Raw genomic sequence first — 19,596 nt, 5'->3', positions numbered from 1 at the left:
CTACAGTGATATAAAAACAATGTTTCCACCAACATTCTTCTTGACTGATGCTCTCTTAAGAAAAAAGTCATGTGGTACTTCTGACAAGGTCTGAAATTGTTTCAAGTCAGCAGGTTGTCAATAGGTGAGTAGGGGTTGCACATCTTTTTCATTTCACCTTACTCAACCACAAACTCACAAAAACACTCCCTGCACGATCTCATATTATTATAACTTCAGCATTTCCTTTTTATTTATTAGGAATATGACTTCAATAGTTCTTCAATGAAAATGATTTAGGTATTTTCCACATCTTGGCTTGATGCCTTCTGTTCAACATCTCTCAGTCTCTCCAATCTTGCTTGGTATTTCTCAGGTTTTACCAGAAAGATATGAAGACTACTAAAATCGAATTTGACTTCTTTCAGTTCTCTGCACCTCTTTTGCAAAAGTTGAGGGCTCCGAGTGAGCACGGCTGGTTTGCCGATGATGTCTTTGGCAGTGAAACCTTCACTGTACAGAAAGCTGATGTTCTTTTCAAGCTTTTCAGTGGAAAAGTACAGTAGTTGTGGGTAAAAGATGATCAAGTTGATTAACTCTTGTTGGCTGAGGTTGAGTTTGTGCTTGATGAAATCCATTACTTTCAGTTTATAATCATCGCTGGTGCGAAGAGCGTTGGGACAGTTGCAAATGACCCGGATCTGGTCCTTGCCATGGATACCTAAACTAGAGAGGAAATCCAACTTTTCCTGGATAACCTGCAGTGACTGAATAAATATCAAAGGATCCTGGACAAGCAGGTATTTGATTCTCCGTGGGAATTCCTCTTCACATCCGTGTTTCTGGAAAAGGTCTCTAAAGTGCTGAACAATTCCCTGGATGTGTTTCACTCTATTCAGGAGCAATGGACTTCTCTGAATGATACGCATGATGTGCATGTTTGGGAGGCCCACTTCTTGAAGGAACTCTATGAAATCTTGAAAGTGAGTGCTTGTCTTGAATCTAGAAAAAACTGATGGTGCCCTTATGAAGAGCTTGTTCACGTCGTCCCTGTGCATACCTACATCATAAAGCATTTGAAATCTGTCCTGGAGCTCCAATGGCCGGACGAAAGCAATGCGTGGATATTTTTGAATGACAGCTACAATGTCATGGTCAGGTATTTCATTGTCTTGCAAGAACTGAACCAGTTTTTTGACACTTGATAAAGCGCTCTCATTGACCGAAATAGACGGTACCTTGTGTAAATTGACGCCGATTGACTGGAGGAAATCACGGTCACTGGGGTTGAGAAGAAACTGTTGTTTAGTAAACAGGCAGTTTAGAGAGTTTGAAAAGTGACATTTATGATAGTAGACTGTCTTTGACTGAATGTTACCATGAAACACTCCAGCATGAATTGTAGACAAGTGTCTGACACTCAATACTGTCTGTTGTTTAGTCCTTAACCTTGCTACTTCCCATGGACAGAAAGCGATTGCCGTTGATTGCAGCTTGCGTCCATGACTTTGAAACAGTAGTTGCTTCACAACTGTCTTCATCATTTTGCTTGACAAAAAATGGACTGCAACAAAAAATAAAAGTGAAACTGCTGTCAGAAAGGAGATCATAGCAATTTTAAAAGCCAATATACAGGTTTCAGTTTAACTTTATTCCAACGTCAGGAGCTCAATATCAAATCAAGGGATTTTATGAGCGAACAGCAGCCAGTTGTGGAGGGTATTAGTCCATTGGTTTATCAGCATAGGTAGCTCACTAGTCTCAGACAATTTGTCATAAAGTTTCAGTGGTAGCTTCCTGGTATAATAACATCCTGATTAAATAATATTATCTTTCTGGGAAAAAGCTATAAATTTTTACAGTCTTTTCATTATTTTTGTTTCACAAGTCCAATTTTCTTATTTTTCTCTCTCTGTTCACAATGTGTGCCCTACACTGAGATAGGACATCACATACACAGAGGCTGTGTTGATATGTGGAATACTAGGGTTGGCATTTTGATATGTTTTGGGTATTAGAACAAGAAACTGTACTTATATATTCACAATGAATAAAGATACTGGTAAATTAGTTGGCTTACCAGTATAGTAGCAACTCATTAATTTGACAGTATCTACTAGTTAGTGAGTAGCTTACCAGGTTGGTGACATATTACAGTTTTTTGGTTACCTAGAACCAGTGATGCTTATTCTGTTCAGCTTACTATGCACTTACCATTCCCTGTGGCTGTGTGTCCTATTCTGCAATACAACACAACCAAAGGGAGCGGTATGGCCATGGAGGTTGAAGCTCTCACAAATATACCTCCATGGTAGCGCTAAACATGCAGCTAAGTTGATTAAGGTAAAAGAGAATTACAAAACTTATGACAAAGCAACAGTCTGGAAAAGAAAGTAAATTTGAGCATGTACAATTTGTACACACTGAACTTGTATGTGGGCATGGAGTAGCTCCATAGTGTTATAATGGGTCGCTTTTGGTCCAATTTGACTGTGTTTGGCCCAGACACTGTGGACGTATACAACTGTACTACTAGTAAAATGCCCAAGGTGTTCTAGGGCCTATGATGCTTTTTTGACCCTGTTGTGGTACATGGCCTTCTGATTTCGCTAAAAGTTGTACGAATAATTGTGATTTTCGTAGATCACTTACAGCAAAGTTTGGGATGAAGGAGCAAGCACTTTGAGATGAGAAGGCACAAGGACGAGTGGATTCTTGAACCATGGACAGTAGTAGCAAGACTTGCTTCTATGACTGTAAAGTTAGTGTCATTCTCATCTTCAGTACTGGGTTCACCTTTGCCTTTCAAGCCGACACTGAAAATTATGCCACTCAGCGTGACATCAGCATCAGATCTGAAAAGTGCAAAAGTATGAAAGTGACTCAACCTGATGAGATATAAATGGTAAAAGTTGCCCAAAACTTTTTAAAAGTAAAGAGCACACTTTCAGAACCTTTTTTTGAATTGTAAAAAAATCAGTAATTTTCATCGGTAGAATATCTCACAATGACATATTTTTCGGTAGTGCTTGTAATTTCTGATCCATGATCCAGTGGCAGTGTTTGCTGTTGTCTTGGTAACTCTTGCATTAGGAACAGTGTTGAAAGTCTGAAATGTGTAAAATTTTCCCCCCTTCAATGGGATACAAAGGTGCTAATCATATAGAAGACGTAAAAAATCATATACTCTAATAAATGTGACCTACGACCTGCATACGCAATGTAATTTGAACTTCCAGGAACAATAATAACAATCATAGGGCATTCCAACTTAGGGACTGGTCAGTTTCTTCAGCCTGGGGGGGGGGGGGGCGGTGGATTTGTGGGGGGGGGGGTTCACCCTGTTTTTGACTTTGGTGATAGGGGGGGGGGGGTCACCATGTTTTGAAATGCCCAATAGGGGGGTCAGTGTGTTTTTGAATTTTGACACAGGCTCATCATTGCCTAAAATGCTAGTGTCAGCCACAAAATTCATCATTCAGTTGTATTTTTCGGCGCGCCCTTTGGGCGCGTAACTTCAATAATCAGTCATATTTTTCAGCACGCCCAACTTTAACATATCAAGCATACATACATCAGAGATATCTGTATGTTCAATATTTTTCAGCGTGCTCTTCAAGCTCATTACTTTAATATATCATACATCTTTCAGCATGCCCTTCAGGTGCATGACTTTAATATACAAGGCAGATTTGGCTAAAAAAGCTCTCTATGGCTCCTCAGTAGATTTAATTGGATGGTTGGCAAGTCTTAACACCCATCAAAGTTTTTGATTCACTGCTTTTTCCTCTTTGATATTAATGATTGACATCCATTTCTGTACAACAGTTCAGGACATCTGGTTAAGCAGAGAAAGTGTGAAATACATTCACAGCTCATTCAAAATACAGCTCATTCAAAATGTACTGTATTTAAACTTTAAGATTGACACTTTGAAATTCCTATCTTACAACTGACATGTCAACAATTTCACTAAAACATAGAATGATTATTTAAAATATAAATATATGTAAAATGTAAAATATAATATATATATATATATATATATATATATATATATATATATATATATATATATATATATATATATATTTATGTCCATCTTTTGTTTTACCTTTGTCGCGCCGGGGGGGGGGGGGGTCACCCTGTTTTAGAAATTTGGAATAGGGGGGGGTCACCCTGTTTTCAAAATTTGGAATAGGGGGGTCAGCCACTTTTTGACGTCGGCAAAAAATAATCCACCGCCCCCCCCCCCCAGGCCGAAGAAACTGACCAGTCCCTTATGGCTAGGAATGTTGTGTTGTAACCACATGGCCATATTAAAATAGACATTAGATTTCAGAAGTTACCAATTTTGCAGAAGACAGAGGCCGCAGTGTTTCAGTCGGGAATTGTCGGATCTTACACCAATGAAACCATGGATGTACAAAAATAGACCTATTTTTGTACATCCATGATGAAACTGACACTGTAGTGTCGTACTCAGAGTTATTTCCGCACGAGTCCTCTGAAGCTGAGGAGTAGAATAATGAAGCCAACTTTACGCTTGTCTAACTTCTACATACGACACTGTCTTAGATTAGATGCAATAACTGTAGACTGTAACGGTCTATAAGGCTAAAATTATTGTAGCTACTACTGTTTATGTCTGAACTATGACTTTGAAATAAAGGAAATGAAATGACTGACAGAAGGATGTGGAGACCTGAAGTTCCTGTTTCACTTTATGGTCACCCGTATTATTTAGGTCATTTCAGGTCACATTAATTTCCCGAGAAATTGGAGATTTCTGCCTCGGGTTTGGATTTCCTTACGTGCAAGAACATCTTTGATCGCGACAACTTGCAACTATGGTTCCTCATTACACCGATACGGCGTACCACGAGTTTGAACGCAAGGACGTACATGGGCATGGATTACCATGGATGATGGAGGTGGTATTATTACAAAGCTTGTCGATTGCAGCATGATCTGCAACAATGGGATTGCAGAAAACCTTCTATTAAAGCGACTTTCACGTGCATTGATGCAGCCGTGTAGTAACTAAAAGCAGACTTTTATCACAAGTACTTCTCTGATTCACGGAATCGAACTCTGTGCGATAAAAACTGTGGTGTTTACCTGACACTGACACGCTCAGTAGCAAGGGCGCAGACATCTTGGATGTTTATCAGCTGTCAGTCACCGTAATTGTCGCCCGTTCCATTTTTATAACGGTAAGATTGGATGTTCAACATCGTACACGCCCTGGGTTGACAATGCTACCATGATATTTCCACACCACTGGACTTCACAGAGTTTCCTCACTGATTTGCTTTTTTGCTTGTGTATGTGAGCTTATTCACTGTGCTTGCAATGTGATTTGACTACGACTAGAACCTTTATTGCTAGTCCCTCAAAGAAGGCCACACACCCCAATGACAGTAGTATGTCGCGGAGCGACGACCAGCAGACGCCGCTCATCACCATGAATGAGACGCATTGAGAGCTGACTGAGTAGAACGAGAAGAGAACCTATACAATACGGAGAAAGCTAGCTTGTTATCCTTATCGCATATTTGCTGTAGTAACCTGTGAGAAATATTCTTCAAGTTTTGACACTGCCGTGCGATCGGGTGGAAAAGATGATAACTATTTGACAGATAAAGGATCCCGTTATCAGTTTCACGGTGTTGGAGATATAACTGTGTTCAGGCCAGGGAGTGATTTACACCTTACGGACATCGGATCTGTCTTCTGTTCGGTGATATCCATCGAAGTTGAGCTACGTCTATTCGCAGGCAAGTATATATTGCAACAACTTTGCCCACTTTGTAAATGAGTATATTCCAATTTTGAAATTTCTTTCATACATATCAAAAGTTCCCAAATTTTTGTGCTGTATCAATACATTTTCCGATAGATTGGACCAAAGTCTTTAATTTTTCAAATGAATCGCAGAAATTTGAATTGTCGCTGCACCAGACTTGTCAGTTGTCGCGGCGGGAGAAATGCAAACAGGCTAGGCTGCTACTGAGTTCAGTTCAACGTGATCCATCTGTGGTTTAGCTCCTTATCTCTCGAAATATTGAGAGAGAGAGAGAGAGAGAGAGAGAGAGAGAGAGAGAGAGAATTTTCACCTTTACCCTCGCGGCCTCTAAAAAACTGAGTGAAAGGACTGCACCGCTCCCATGAAGTCAAAATCCAATAACCCGCCGTCTTTCATTCAACCCACGTCTTTGATCTCTGACTGTTGATTGTCAGTCCGGGGTTACTCCTGAAGATTTCTACGTCTCCTGCCACCAGCAGAAACGATAGCCTAGAATCCTATTCGTCCGCTTGCCTCTGTAGTACCGTACCTCCGACCCACTGAGTACGGAGGCAAGCGGACGAATAGGATTCTAGGCTACAGAAACGATGACTCAGTTGAGAGCATGTTCTCCGAGTGGCTTTTGATAATGCCCAAGGTTTCAGATAAGCTTGAGTGCTCACACCTAGTGAAAATTTAAGGCATAGGTTGTCTCTAGGATGTGTCTCTGCAAAGAAGCAGCAACGGTTCTGGCCTGTGAAGCTGTCTTCAAACACGTAAATGTGTTTTAGTGGCACTGACATTGTAATTTGTAAGAGCTTAGCTTTCTTGTGGCTTCACCATTTTTTATACATGTACGTTTTGTCATTTGCTACACAGACGGGGCCGGAATGTTGTTTTCAGTATAACGCTTCTCAAAATCAGACATGCATGAAATTACATCTTAAATTGCAAGACTATAAATTGTTGCTATCAGTTATTTTTTTCCAATGGTGATACTTTATCTGACTTATTGCTACACTTTGTAATCATCATAAAACTTAACAGACTGTGGAATAGATATCATATCACAGTTTGATTGAATGCTACAGCTTTCACCTCAAAGTGCTGGTTATTCCCAATTGTTTTTTATCGTGAAGCCAAACCAATAAGGCTGGATGGGAACAAAAGACAACTCCAATATTTTTGAAAAGTTTTTAAATCACAATAATTTGAAGGAATTTTTTTCCCAAAACTGGACATTGGTAAAGTTGTTTATTCACCAAACTGTGATGGAGAGTGCATGAGTAAATCCCACAGTGACTTGGTTTGAATTTGATAATAACCCACCGTGTCTCCGCTTACTGACTTAGTCATTGTTTGGAAAGCATATTATGCCATATATGCCCTGACAGTTGTAAATATATTTGTATTTGCCAATCCATTAGAGGGCATTTTACGGAAGAGTTCAGAATTTATTTTACTGAGTGCAATCATTCAGTGGCCCCAAACACAGTCTGCATGAGATACATATATATACTTGAAGTTGACATAAGATTGTTTAAATAATTATACTGAGGCTGGTAGAACTATGATGTAAGTATTTTGTCACGTATTCTGTACTTAGCACCACTAGCACCATAGCTAACTTCGAGAATGGCACATGCACTTTGAACCCCTTCACCACCTCCTGTAAAATGGAGTGGTCCACAGTCAGTGGAGCTCCTCTCTCTGTTCAGTTTATTTTGGTCTGCGACCGGCCATAGATAAATTAGCTACCTGTGAGTAGAATAGCCCTATCGTATTTCATGTGAAACTAGACCATTATTCCCCCTGGCCTTTGTGAACGCGGACCAGCTTCACTGATCAGACACTGTTAGATTTAACAGAATTGTTACTCGGAACGGTGGATCAGACGTTGCAAGGTGTGATTGTGCTGTACAGGAACCTTCAAATATTGTCATCAGGTAACATTTTTACAGTTAAATAACTTGAAAGTTTACAGAAAATTTATCAACTGGTATATGTGTATACTTGTCATGGTGAAGTATATCTTGTGTTCGATGCTTGTTTTGCCCGCAGGCATTGTCACACTGCCTGCATTCATTGTTGATTCTTTTCACTATGGTGGATAACAGACATTGAAGCCAAACATTCCGCATGGCCAGATCATCTCAGTGGCATTACACTCTGTCCGGATTGAAGCCATGTTTTTGCCCTTCTGGGACAAATAACTTGAAGGGGACAGAGAGGCCTTGGAAACCTGAGGGAAGGACGTCTGTAGACAAAAACAGTTGATTGGATTTGTTGAAATTGTACCAGCATTGTGAATTCTAAGAATCCTGTATGTCTGTCGAACCAATGAGGGGAAATGTCATCATGGTATGTGTATAATGTGTACAGTGGCGTTGCAGGTTTTATTTATGTATTACCTGCCTTGTAATGGAAAGTTTGAAACATCTGCTCAACTTGAAAACACTCTTTCATAATCCAGAAAAAAATCAGAGGTCACCGGAGACTGGGATTAGCGAAACAAATTAAACTACAATTTACAAATATTTAATGCAGAATGGCCCATACTCTATGTTTTACTCTGTGGGCGAAAATTAAATTTTTTAAAATTTTCACGAAGGCAAACTAAAAAAAGCGAAAACTTCATTTGACCTCAGGTTTCAAAATTGAGGAGGGTCATGAGGTAGTACATTCTATCTGAATTTCAATAATTTTTGAACAATTTTAATAAAGCAGCCCAGGGCTGCCGAATGTATCAGATACATAGTGTTTGAGACATTTTTAGGATTCTAAACATAGAAACTGTACTATTGGTATTGGGTGTTTTGCACAGACAGGTTGAGTGATGTTATCAATGCCGATATATATTGATAGACTTTTCCCTTTGTGTTGTAAACACAAAAACAAACAAAACACCCTGCAAACAGCCATCCCCTCCCATCCCCCCACCAAAAACCTCAAATAGATGTAACAGGCTAAGTACAATCCCCTTTTTGCAACGATGAACTTGAATATGATGAATGTGGTGTGTTTCCGTATCTTCATTTACCCTATTAGCATTTGGTGATTCCTAAATACATCGTAGGTTTGTCATCTATTTGTGAAATCAAATATTTGCTCGAAATTTTTTACAAGGGTTTTGGAAACTATAAGTAAAAATAAAAGAAAAATGGTACTTATTGGTAGCAGTGTTTTGGATAAAAACTATTGAAAGAATCTGTTAATGTCAAGGTCTTGGAACATATACTTCATAGAAATGAACGTAAACATAAAAGAGGTAAAAATTTGTTGAACATACTGTCAGTAGAGCTGATGTCGCAAATGCATTTCTATATTTAGTAACAAGCCTAGGGTTGCAATCAGTGCTATTCATGCTTCAGCATTTTGTTAAAAAACACGTCACCATCCAAAGAAAAGTAATAATAAGAACCTACACGACATGAATATGAAATAGGGTGATGTCCAATCCCTGGCTATTAAAAATAATGAACTAGACACAAAGAAACTAGCATTAGATATTACCGTTGTCAACTAGAATTGATTCACCATAATCACAAGAACATATGAATTCCATATATTGTGTAATCTTGTCCCTAGCAACTCTGAAATGGCAGTTAATTATTTTCTTTCACAATTAAGTCTCTTGAAGTCGTCTGTTGACAGAATGCTTGCTGTATTTAGTGTTTTTTTTTCCAGGGAAATTGGATTTATTGCATTTTATTGATCTCTTGGAAAATGAGAAAAAGCTCATCACTTTTAACATTGCGAGCATTTATCTGTATAAGTCCTATGAGTTATGCCATACGAAAAGATGTCTGTAACTTTACATTCAAACACAATGATGAGACAGCACATGTTATTGATTGAATTTTATTGAGAGTTAGTCTTGTAATCGTACATTTGTTAGGAGGACTTTGGTCTGGTTGATTTTGCTTGCAATATACTACTGCATATTTATGTCTTAGTCTGTCTGCGTCGTTGTCGATCATATAATGAGACCAGTGTAGTTTTGTGGGGATAAAGCGAGCAAAATCTGTTTGCTGTCTTCAGCTTTTATTATCAAGTTTTTTTATTTGACTTTCAACATACCAGACTTCCGCCCGTATGACATCATGAGCTCATTTTGAGGAGAACCATTTCAGGTTTGTGTATGGTCTGACTTTATCGTTGGTATTGCATCATATTTGTGTGTAGAAAGTTGATTGAACAGTTTTACCTTAGATATGCTACAGAACTGGTACTGTATATGGTACATGGTATTAATGTCATTCTTGACCACAGCAAAAAAGTTTGTCTATAAATGATAATGACATTGGTGTACTGACAATTCAGTTTGTTGGCTGATCTTACATTTTTCAAAGAAATAACCGTAGGTAAGAAGTATTATTTGAGCAATTTAAATTGTCATTAAAGTTATTAAAAATGATAATTATTCCGGATTTATTGACATGAACAGTATTCTTGTCAGTGGTCTCAGGTTTTATACAATGACCCCTGAATCAAAGGTCAGCCAGGGGTCAAAGGGTTAGATTGCTCTTGTCACAATACACAGGACAATAAACCATCACAATGTTTATAATATACCCGGTACTTCTACTTTAACCTGTTCACCCCCTATTCCCTGTGAACAAGTCCACAATTACCTTTGATAACTATGGTTTTGGGCCAAACCACAGTAGTTAAAGGGGTTAAAGTAGGTATTAAAAACTATCTACTGTTGATTGACCAATCAGAGTGCTCAATTCAGGGTGTTTTATCTACTCGTAAAGCCTTGGTCACCAAATTCCAGAAACGAATGACAGCGCCATAGTAAAGTACTGTCCAATCAAAAGTGAACATGTCATATTCTGTAGACATCTGGTACGTTTTAATATTCAAATTTGGTAACACAGCGGAAACAAGCTGCAACACAACATCTGCTGTGGTACAAACATAAACTAATTTGCCCTAGGGCATTTATAATAATGTGCCCTAGGGCATTTATAGGATGTTCCATTACATTGGAAGGCTATTTCACAAATGAAAGTTAATTCATATCCTAAACATGTTACATTGACAAAGGGGACGGTTGACGTAAACACATTGAAAACGAAAATATATCAGTTAGGGGCGATAGTTTTTAAGTCGGATAAAACCCTCGTACTCGGGCTCTTCTGGTATATAAAGTCCAACCCTACGATAAAATGTCTCGGCCTGCGGCCTCGACATTTTATCGTTAGGTTGGACTTTATATACCAGAAGAGCCCTTGTACTCGGGCTTTATCCTATACATCAAACCATGTGTTATTTCCAGCAATTACTTTCAAGTTAGTTAATGGAAAGCAGATTTGACATATGAAATACCTACTAGAGTGCTGTATATTCTCAATATCAGAGTTCTTCCAAAATTGTTTAATTATCATTCATATTAGTGAACATGAAAAATTGAAAGATGCTTGCAAACGTTTATTAATTTACTATAATTGTGTAATTGAAATAGACAGTCACAATATTTATACATTGGGTAAAAACTTTAAAGTATAATTCTGAGAAGACATACATATCATTTGGGAGCTTTAGAGTGACTCTGACAGTTAATTTCAATACCAAGGCCTGTTACAAAATGAGTTTCACACTGACTGATGACAGTTAATACTTGAATCCTCATCACAGACTTTGTGTACAGTATATTTTCATTACATCAATTGTTGGGTAATTATTTTAAATGTAATTCAAGGAAAATAGATAATGAAGCAAACTGTAAAAATGACCAAATCCCATACATTTCTGTATTCATTTCATTTTTGAGGCTGAATTCTGTAGTGTATTTCAGCTGTTTACCGTCTGCACTGTGTCATGACACTCAAACTGAAAGAGTAAAAGTTGCACAGGCGGAACTCATGCTATGCCTCCATTTAAAGAATACGCTTTCTATAAATAACTCCTAGTTGTCGAAAATAGAACGTTTCATCTTGCCGCGATACACTTTCAAGTGGCCAGATGTAGTTATGCTGAAATAACACCTTAATTGAGAGGAAAAAGTCTGACAGTCTGTACGTGCTGAGAATCCCGTCTGACCTTTCCACAAATTTAATCTTAAATTTAGGTGAAAAAAAATATGCAAGCTTCGTAGTTTCATATTTATTCAGCTAAAAACAAAATGCAAGGACAAATATCTTGTATGTGTATTATAATGAAATAGATAAAAATAGATCTTGTCTCATTCAGAATGATTGAATTATACGTTGATTTTTAACCAGATACATTAACTGAGTCAATATGTTGCAGTATCCTTGAATTTATTTTTGTATGTTTGTTATATATATTACAAAACTTAATGAAACTTTGATATCCTTTTTGTAATTTCATTTAACTTTATTGCACGAGTCATGATGTTTACATAATACTTTTTCCTGTAATAGTCGCTGCACACCCTACATTGCCATTGATCAGCAATACATTCATGGCAGATTTTTTATTGTTTCCTTGAAACCAATATCTTTAGGCCATGAGTACTGACCAATCAACATTTAACAGTCATTTATGCACTTTCATTGTTTGAGAGTAAACTATAATGGGGCATTTATAACTATGATATTTATATAATTTGTAAATATATTTTTAACAACAACTTTAATTTAATCAACTAAAGTATCCATTGTCATCAAACTGGGATGTTTTATGAACATTTCTTTTTTAGTTTTTGTACAAAATGGTATAATACCAATCTTCTTACCCCCCCAAAGAATTTTAAAAACTCTTTGTAAAGTCAATATTATCACATGCTGACTATTTATCTTGCTTGCTCTGTCAAACCTCAGGTACAAACATGACTTAGTGTTCTGCTGTTGACGATACAATGGAGATCTCGCTTCTTAGTCATGTCACGTTATCATTGTATTGTTTACGTACACTGTGGACAAAACGTCATACCAGACGATGTAAAGAAAAGGAAGATAACAATGATAGGTTCATTCAGAGTTGGTTTTTTTTGGAGTACGTGCCTGATAATATAATTGATGGATACAACCTTCCGTGTGTCTGACCCTTCTCACCTACCAGCAAAAAATTTCCGTCTATTTTACCTTTTCACCTTTTATTCACGTCCAGAGAGTAAATTTATCAACATATGTGAGCTGTGTTCTTATATGTATGTACACAAATAATGCCTTGGGGATAAAGAAAGCTAGACTGAACCCTGGAATGGCTGCGTTACTAACACTGTATTTTCGTTGTGGGGGTCATGTTGTTGTAATACTTGGGCTTGTAATACAGATGTCAGGTGATAGTTTATAATATTGATAATAAGTCAATTTTTGCTGTCCTACCAATAAATTGAGTTGCTTGTTCTGGATGACTGCATAAATATGCCAGTCTAAATTCTTGATAAGTTTTATCATAAACACGTAAACATGGTGTACACCTCAATGACAATAATAGCCTCAGAAAAGTCTTGTTTTAATTGCCTGGAAATATTTAATGTAAAGAAGTAGTTTAAAGCTCATCTTCAATTATGTTTGAGTGAATTTTTAACCTCTGTGAATGTCTTGAAAATTTATAAATAATACATTATTTGTTTACATCAAGGGACAAAGTCTCTGTCCTCGGTGTTGTTTTCGTATTCAAGAATCTGTTGCATTGTTTAAGAACCTTGAAAGATACTGAGAGAAAGACAGATTCAAGTACACCTTATCATGTAGCCAGTCGCACCTCTCCCCCATTACATGTACAGATAGGACATGTGAAAAAAGTGACAACATAACAGAAATACATTGTGAGCTATGATTGGACAAGCATACTGTTAAACTTAAATTTACCGTAGAGCAAAGATATATTTTGTGTTCATCATAGCATGTATCAAGATGTAGGAAGACAACAGTATTTGTTTCAGCTCATCTGGTGATTTTTTACCTTCCATATGTGCATTCATCACAGCCCACATCACAGTATTCCGAACATATGGATAATACTAATCCCCAATCTATAGCTGACTTATGATAATCATCTCTCTAAACTAAGATTTGATGTGTGGACCAGCGCTAACTACCATCAAATCACCATATGCCAGAGGAAAGAGAGAGTATCTGGGAGTCAGTGACCTTGCAAAAGAGAAAAATAAGTGGTTTGGAAAAGTGGTTAGGAAAAGAACTAATAGAAACAAAGTTACATGTACTTGGTACAACTATTTCTTCTGGTGAAGCTGCCCTCGGTGTTGAAAGAGTACATTGCATGGAGAGGAGAACACATGAAATGACAAAGTGGATCTGACAACAGCCTTCAGGGATTCTTTCATCAGAGCCAGTGGGCCATCAGACGCTGACGGACAGACGGAACGTGCTTGCTCAAGTGGAGCACTTAGGCTATACCCGCTGACTACTGCGTTATTATCTTACAAATTCAGACTTTTGGTTCGGAAACATGGGCAAACGTTTCATTATTGAGATTGTTGACTGCAGCAGAGGGACATACAGGCGCCACATTTTTTTGAATATGACAGCTTTGCTTTCTGCTCTCTGTGTGTATGCAATTTCACCAGAAATAATAGTAATAATAATACAGAAATTACACCCCTGAATGTTTTCCTTTTGAAGATGTTTGACGGATTTCTTTCTGAATCATCAATATGACATGAACTGCTGATGTATTTGCTGCATTTTTTATTTGTCGACATAAATCTTTACTTCATTGTGACAAAATTCCAGATTTTAGAATCTGTGATGCACTGAATAATGAGAACTTTGAGGTCAAAAAATTTGTAATAAAAATTTTGGAATTTTTCTGACAAGCATTATACTTAATTCACCAATTTAGGTAGCTTTAAAGCAATAATTTTTGCAGTGTGATTTATTTCTGAAAAGCGAACCATCACTAGAAGAGGATTTGATTCAGTGTTGAGCTAGCTTTCCTGTATTGTTGCTATTCGTGCGGATGTGCAATTTGAGGCTTTTGTTGGCTGATGAGACGTTGCCATGACATGACATAATTGCTCTTATTATCTGCTGATATTTATAGTCTTTTTCAAGTGACTTTAGACTGTTAGTGATACCTGTCAACGATAATCAGTGTTTACCACAGAGATACCGTAGATTTGATAACAGAGAGGGGGAGAGAGAGGGAGAGATGGGGGGTCGAGAGGCTCATAAAAGGGACGGAACAGAGATGGATTTGATGACAGAGAGGTATAGAGAGAGAGAGAGAGAGAGAGAGAGAGAGAGAGAGAGAGAGAGAGAGGGGGGGGGGAGATTCAGATTGAGGGATTTACTGCTCAGAGAGAAGGGATTTGAAGGAGGAGGAGGTAGCTAGAAGAAAGTTTTGAGTTGATGTATATGAAGACTATCCACAGTGCATTTATACCGTAAACCAAAACTAATTGTGGAAATAAAATAGTGTACCAGTAAATCCCTGTACAGAACAATTTTATTTTTGAGAGATTGACAACTACGAAAGAGATCTTTCCACCTGGTTTGTAAGCTGTGGTCAATATTGACTTAAAATGAAATGTGCTTCTGGAGAAATTCAAGTCTTGCTTCTGTTGCTATGGTTACTGTGTGTTGGTGCTGTAAGATTTTAAGAGATGAGTTTATATACTTACCTAACGTTGTGTTTAAAGCTGCCAGGCTGGATCTTTCAATCACTGACTATGAGAATTTGGAAGAATTGCCCAATATTAAGTAAAGTTAAAGTTCACTGAATGAAAAAATGGTAAACCCAGAAGTGTTTTGAAACTTTTCTTGGTTTGCTATTTTCATTCTTTGGCTTCTTGCAGATTGACTTAATTCTTTCACAGGATGTGAACAGTTTCTGCTCTCAGAGGATCTGACAATTTCTGGGCTGTCGTGTAGAGAAACTTCAAGTTACCAGCAAAATTATCCAAGGATATGCTTGATTTTATTTGAGCTCAGATAGAGTCAATGAGAACCTGGGTGATGAAATAACGCTTGCTGTATGAAGGCATCAACTTCTATGCATGGCAGAACAATATCATTGGACTTAATCCTGGGAATAAAAGATTTTCATAATCAAGATAGATTTATATCCTGACGTGTCAGATGTATCAACTTAATGCTTTCTCTGTAAGATGACACGTATAGATACTTAATAAGATCCAAATTTATCCCTCAGTATGTCAGCAATTCTGATTGTGTCACTCTTTTCAGTCATAATTCATAACGGAATCTGCGAGGGTTGCCCACTGGGTCAGCCGTGTCAATCTCTGTGGCAAATTTAATAATTTACTCATCACAGAAACATGTTTGGTGAGACTTAAATTAAATTATAATCTTTCCCCTGCCACACTGACAGATGCTGTTTCAATTTGTGATCCAACAATAGCACGGTATGTGGATGTCAATTCTAGTGACATGTTGTCTGGTTTTCAATTAGATTATCATCAAATGAATTGAAAATTTTGGGTCATTGGAAAATCAACTGTATGACAAGTTCACAAAGTTACACGTTTCATTTGTTAAAATACCAACATCCATGAAACGAGACAGTTCTTACTCCCATAATCAACAAAAATTATATGATTTGTGTAAGGAATATTGGACAACTCTATTGTGTTAACAACTATTCCGGCGACTAGACCTCTTTACATTTTCAGCCCCAGATTGTCAGCAACACCTGGGGGGCAGCTTGACATAGGGCTGTTGTTCTCAGCAGTTGGATTTGACATGTAAGTGCAAAATTATTTATAAATGCAGTAATCAGATGAAAAGTCATTCAGTTTAATTTGTCCCTGTTGTGTAGTTTATCTTTGCCAATGATCGCAGTATCATATCAAAAAAATCATTAACAATTTTAGAATGCATTGTTTTCTCAAGTGTAAAGTGGATTACAAAAGTAAACCATGCAATTTTGGAAAAAATTTCTCCATGTCAGCAAACTTTTATCTCTGAAAGTTTATTGGATGTCCAAGTTTGAGTCAGTTGATCAAAGAAGGGCACTTTATAGTGCAGCAGCTATCAAAGCTACTTGAACATGAAGAAAGGTCACTGCTGAGAACACCTAGTTTATTTGACCATTCAACCTATCACAAGAGATCACAAAAAGCAGAGAAAAAGATGTCTGAGAAAAGAGGACACTAAATAGGTTTGTTAAATCAATACTTAGGCTGGGTTTGAAGTGGTGCTTTTGGTGCTTTTAAGACTGTCAAAGCCAGAGTTGTGCCAAGTATTGATTAAATCGATGTCAGCTGAGCCTTTGCGGATTCAATGTGTGAATTCTTTGTCTGTTGGTGTTGTCAACTCTTTTGTAAGGCTTGGTGTGGGCCAATAATCAGTCTACTTTTGTTCTTGTTAAAAAACCCCAAAACCAGACTTAAAAAAAATTTGAATGCACTCTGTCCTGTAATATCACAACAGGTAGGACATCATGCTTGAAATTAGCACATTGACTGTCAATGACCTTTGAAGACATTAGTATGCAAATAAATTCACCTGTAGAAGGTCACCTTCTGGTCGTAACAGAAGGTGATCAGAAATTAAAATAGATAGGCTAGGAAAAAAGTCAACCCGCTTTCAAATGTCCTTGAATTCCCAGTGTTTTTATGAATGTTTATCGCAGCAATTAGGTCATTTTGGTGTTGGTACCCAGGACTACATGACCTTAAACTTTGAAGGGTGTTAACCGGCGTCATTGAAGACCTGTGAAATTGACTTTGAATGGGATGGTTTTTAACCTTTGCAACTGCTTTGTAACAATCCAGATATATTCTTGCGGGGCAGGCAGATTCAGATTTTTCTGTGAGTTCAAAAATGCTTGAAATAATGAAGAAATTTTTATATCTTAAGTGTTTTTCTTCAAACCTTGTCAACCGTGAAGGTTCAAAGTGGCTTTTCTATTAAAATTACCTTGAGTTTTGCAACCAGTGCAGACACAACCTTGTAGGTGTATGGTAATATAGATTAAGACAGCTGAGTTGTCTGCTTTCATTCAAACTTTCTTTCAAATTTATGAGAATCTACTGCATCCATTTTCAAAATGGACTTGCTTTGCTGATAATCTAATTGTTATTTTTTCTAATCTTTTTTCTTCTATCATTTTGCTAATTGCATATTGCTGATGATTAGTACTGTGTCCTGATCAATTCTATTGGAGATTTTTTTTTGTGCTTTCGATTTTTTTCAATTATTGAGAGTGACTATATTTATGCATGCTTGACAGGAAATTGGAATGCTTGAATGCAATTTAGTGTGTTTATAAGAAAGTTTGAATGTACGCGCATAATTCAAGAAGTAATTCAATGAATTTGACTTACCGTACTCAGCGGATATTAATGGATGAAAATCTGAAACTCAAGTTACAAATAGAGTAACTTTGTTCAGCAGTGTTGCTTTGTATTTGGCAGCATTCTGTTGAACCCTGGATGAGTTACAGAGGCATATTCCTCAATGAAGTTAAACAGAAAGCAAATTGTTTCAACTGATTTAAAATCTAATGGAAAGCAAAGGTTTGCAAAATAAGATAGGTATACAGGCATAGAAGGATAAGTGAATTCTGTCAAGAAATATGTCCTGTATGTAAGTTAGTACTGTTCTGTTTGACTCTTAGCTACAGTACACAACTTTAATTCCATTATTGAATCTAGAATTATTATGATAGGTTTTTATTTTTGAATATCTGCATTTACTAATCAGCTGTTAAGCCATCAATGTGTGATGTACTTGCCCCACTTACCAATGTATCTTAATTAGCACTGACAACATAAGTGCTACACTGCATCACACACCTACAGGGAAGATTATCCACTCAACAGGGAACTTAATTGTCACTTAATTGTCAGGCAAATGTAAATTTGCATTCCTGTTGTGCTATTGTACTCATTGTTTATGTTACCAGTGATTGCTAATTAATTCAGACCATATTCAGTGTTATTCAAACCTTAGTATGGTGACCTAGAAGATGTTAAAGGTATACAGTCACCTGTAGTCTAAATATGCCCATATTTGGTCAAAAGGGCGTTCCTTTGTATTCAAAATGCCGTGCAAGGGCGCTGTTTTTAAAAAGCGGCCACCCGCTTAAAATCTGTGATTGGTTAGATTTTCTCTTTCCAAAATTGGAACGGGTGACAGTATACCTTTAATTAGAACTGAATAATTTTATCGTTGGTATGTTGTACAGAAATTAAACCGTCAGACAGTAATCAAAGAGAATATACAAAATAATTACGATTTGTTATAAGTAGTTATTCCCACATCGTTGAATGTAAGATGAGCACAAAATATGGAATGGCAGCATGTTTCTGGTGAATAAATTTTATGATTTTTTCCTGCGTGCCTCAAAACAGCAAGATATTAGCTTTTGCTTAAACATTTCCATGGACTTAAAATTTTACTGTAAACCATTTCTTTCACAATCAAGAACAAGAGTCCAGGGTCATCATGCAAAGGTTAAGAAACAAATCACCTAAATTACCATAATTTGGAATTCAAAATGGCTGCCATATATATAATTCTACTAGGAAAACTTTAATTTTTAATTTTGTGAAAGCGTAATGATTAAAATTACATTTGCTAATCTATGGCTTCAAAATATATCTATGTGAGCAAAAGACCTGAAAAAATTGGCTCAGCGTACGTTCTACCTGAACAAATACATACTGTATACCTTGAAAAACTGAAAAACATATAGACAAGTTAATAAACTCAACGTGCCTTCTCATTTATTGATCGCGTTAGGACATATATTTTGCCGCTGCTCCATTTACCATAAATTTTGAGGTACTGTCCATTAATTTTGTTCTTTCCTCAGGTCTTCCTCAGAAATTATGTTGAAATATTTATAGCATTCACTCTGTCAACACAATGCATGTACACGCATGTATATTGTCTAGTGTTATAGTAGGCAAATTAGTTTTG

The 19,596-nt window shown here is 37.0% G+C and overlaps 2 protein-coding genes across 6 annotated transcripts in view; one reads left to right on the top strand and one right to left on the bottom strand.

Moving 5' to 3' along the window:
- Window positions 1-202: 202 nt before the first annotated feature.
- Window positions 203-5,149, bottom strand: LOC139116041 (transcription termination factor 1a, mitochondrial-like). The gene is made up of 3 exons (XM_070678540.1): window positions 5,101-5,149; window positions 2,632-2,834; window positions 203-1,543 (listed from the first exon to the last, which is right to left on the bottom strand). The coding sequence occupies exon 3, from the start codon at window positions 1,521-1,523 to the stop codon at window positions 276-278; it is 1,248 nt and encodes a 415-aa protein (XP_070534641.1). The 5' UTR covers window positions 1,524-1,543; window positions 2,632-2,834; window positions 5,101-5,149; the 3' UTR covers window positions 203-275.
- A 280-nt stretch (window positions 5,150-5,429) lies between these two features.
- Window positions 5,430-19,596, top strand: part of LOC139116045 (cAMP-dependent protein kinase inhibitor beta-like) — a 126,546-nt gene continuing 112,379 nt past the window's right edge. Inside the window, exon 1 of one of the 5 annotated variants that reach the window (XM_070678545.1) lies at window positions 5,430-5,759. The gene's annotated coding sequence lies outside the window, so the exon portion shown is untranslated. Of the gene's footprint in view, window positions 5,760-7,479; window positions 7,714-17,392; window positions 17,482-19,596 lie in introns of those variants that run through there. The other 4 variants (XR_011548224.1, XM_070678544.1, XR_011548223.1 and 1 more) reach the window with 4 other exon arrangements.

Source organism: Ptychodera flava, chromosome 17 (genome assembly GCF_041260155.1).
Source record: "Ptychodera flava strain L36383 chromosome 17, AS_Pfla_20210202, whole genome shotgun sequence".
Classification (NCBI taxonomy): Eukaryota; Metazoa; Hemichordata; class Enteropneusta; family Ptychoderidae; genus Ptychodera; species Ptychodera flava.
The sequence above is the reverse complement of the archived record's forward strand: the minus strand, read 5'-3'. Positions and strand labels throughout refer to the sequence as shown.

Excerpts from the sequence above, each read along its gene's own strand:
- LOC139116041 (XM_070678540.1), bottom strand. The coding sequence starts at position 1,523 with ATGATGAAGACAGTTGTGAAGCAACTACTGTTTCAAAGTCATGGACGC.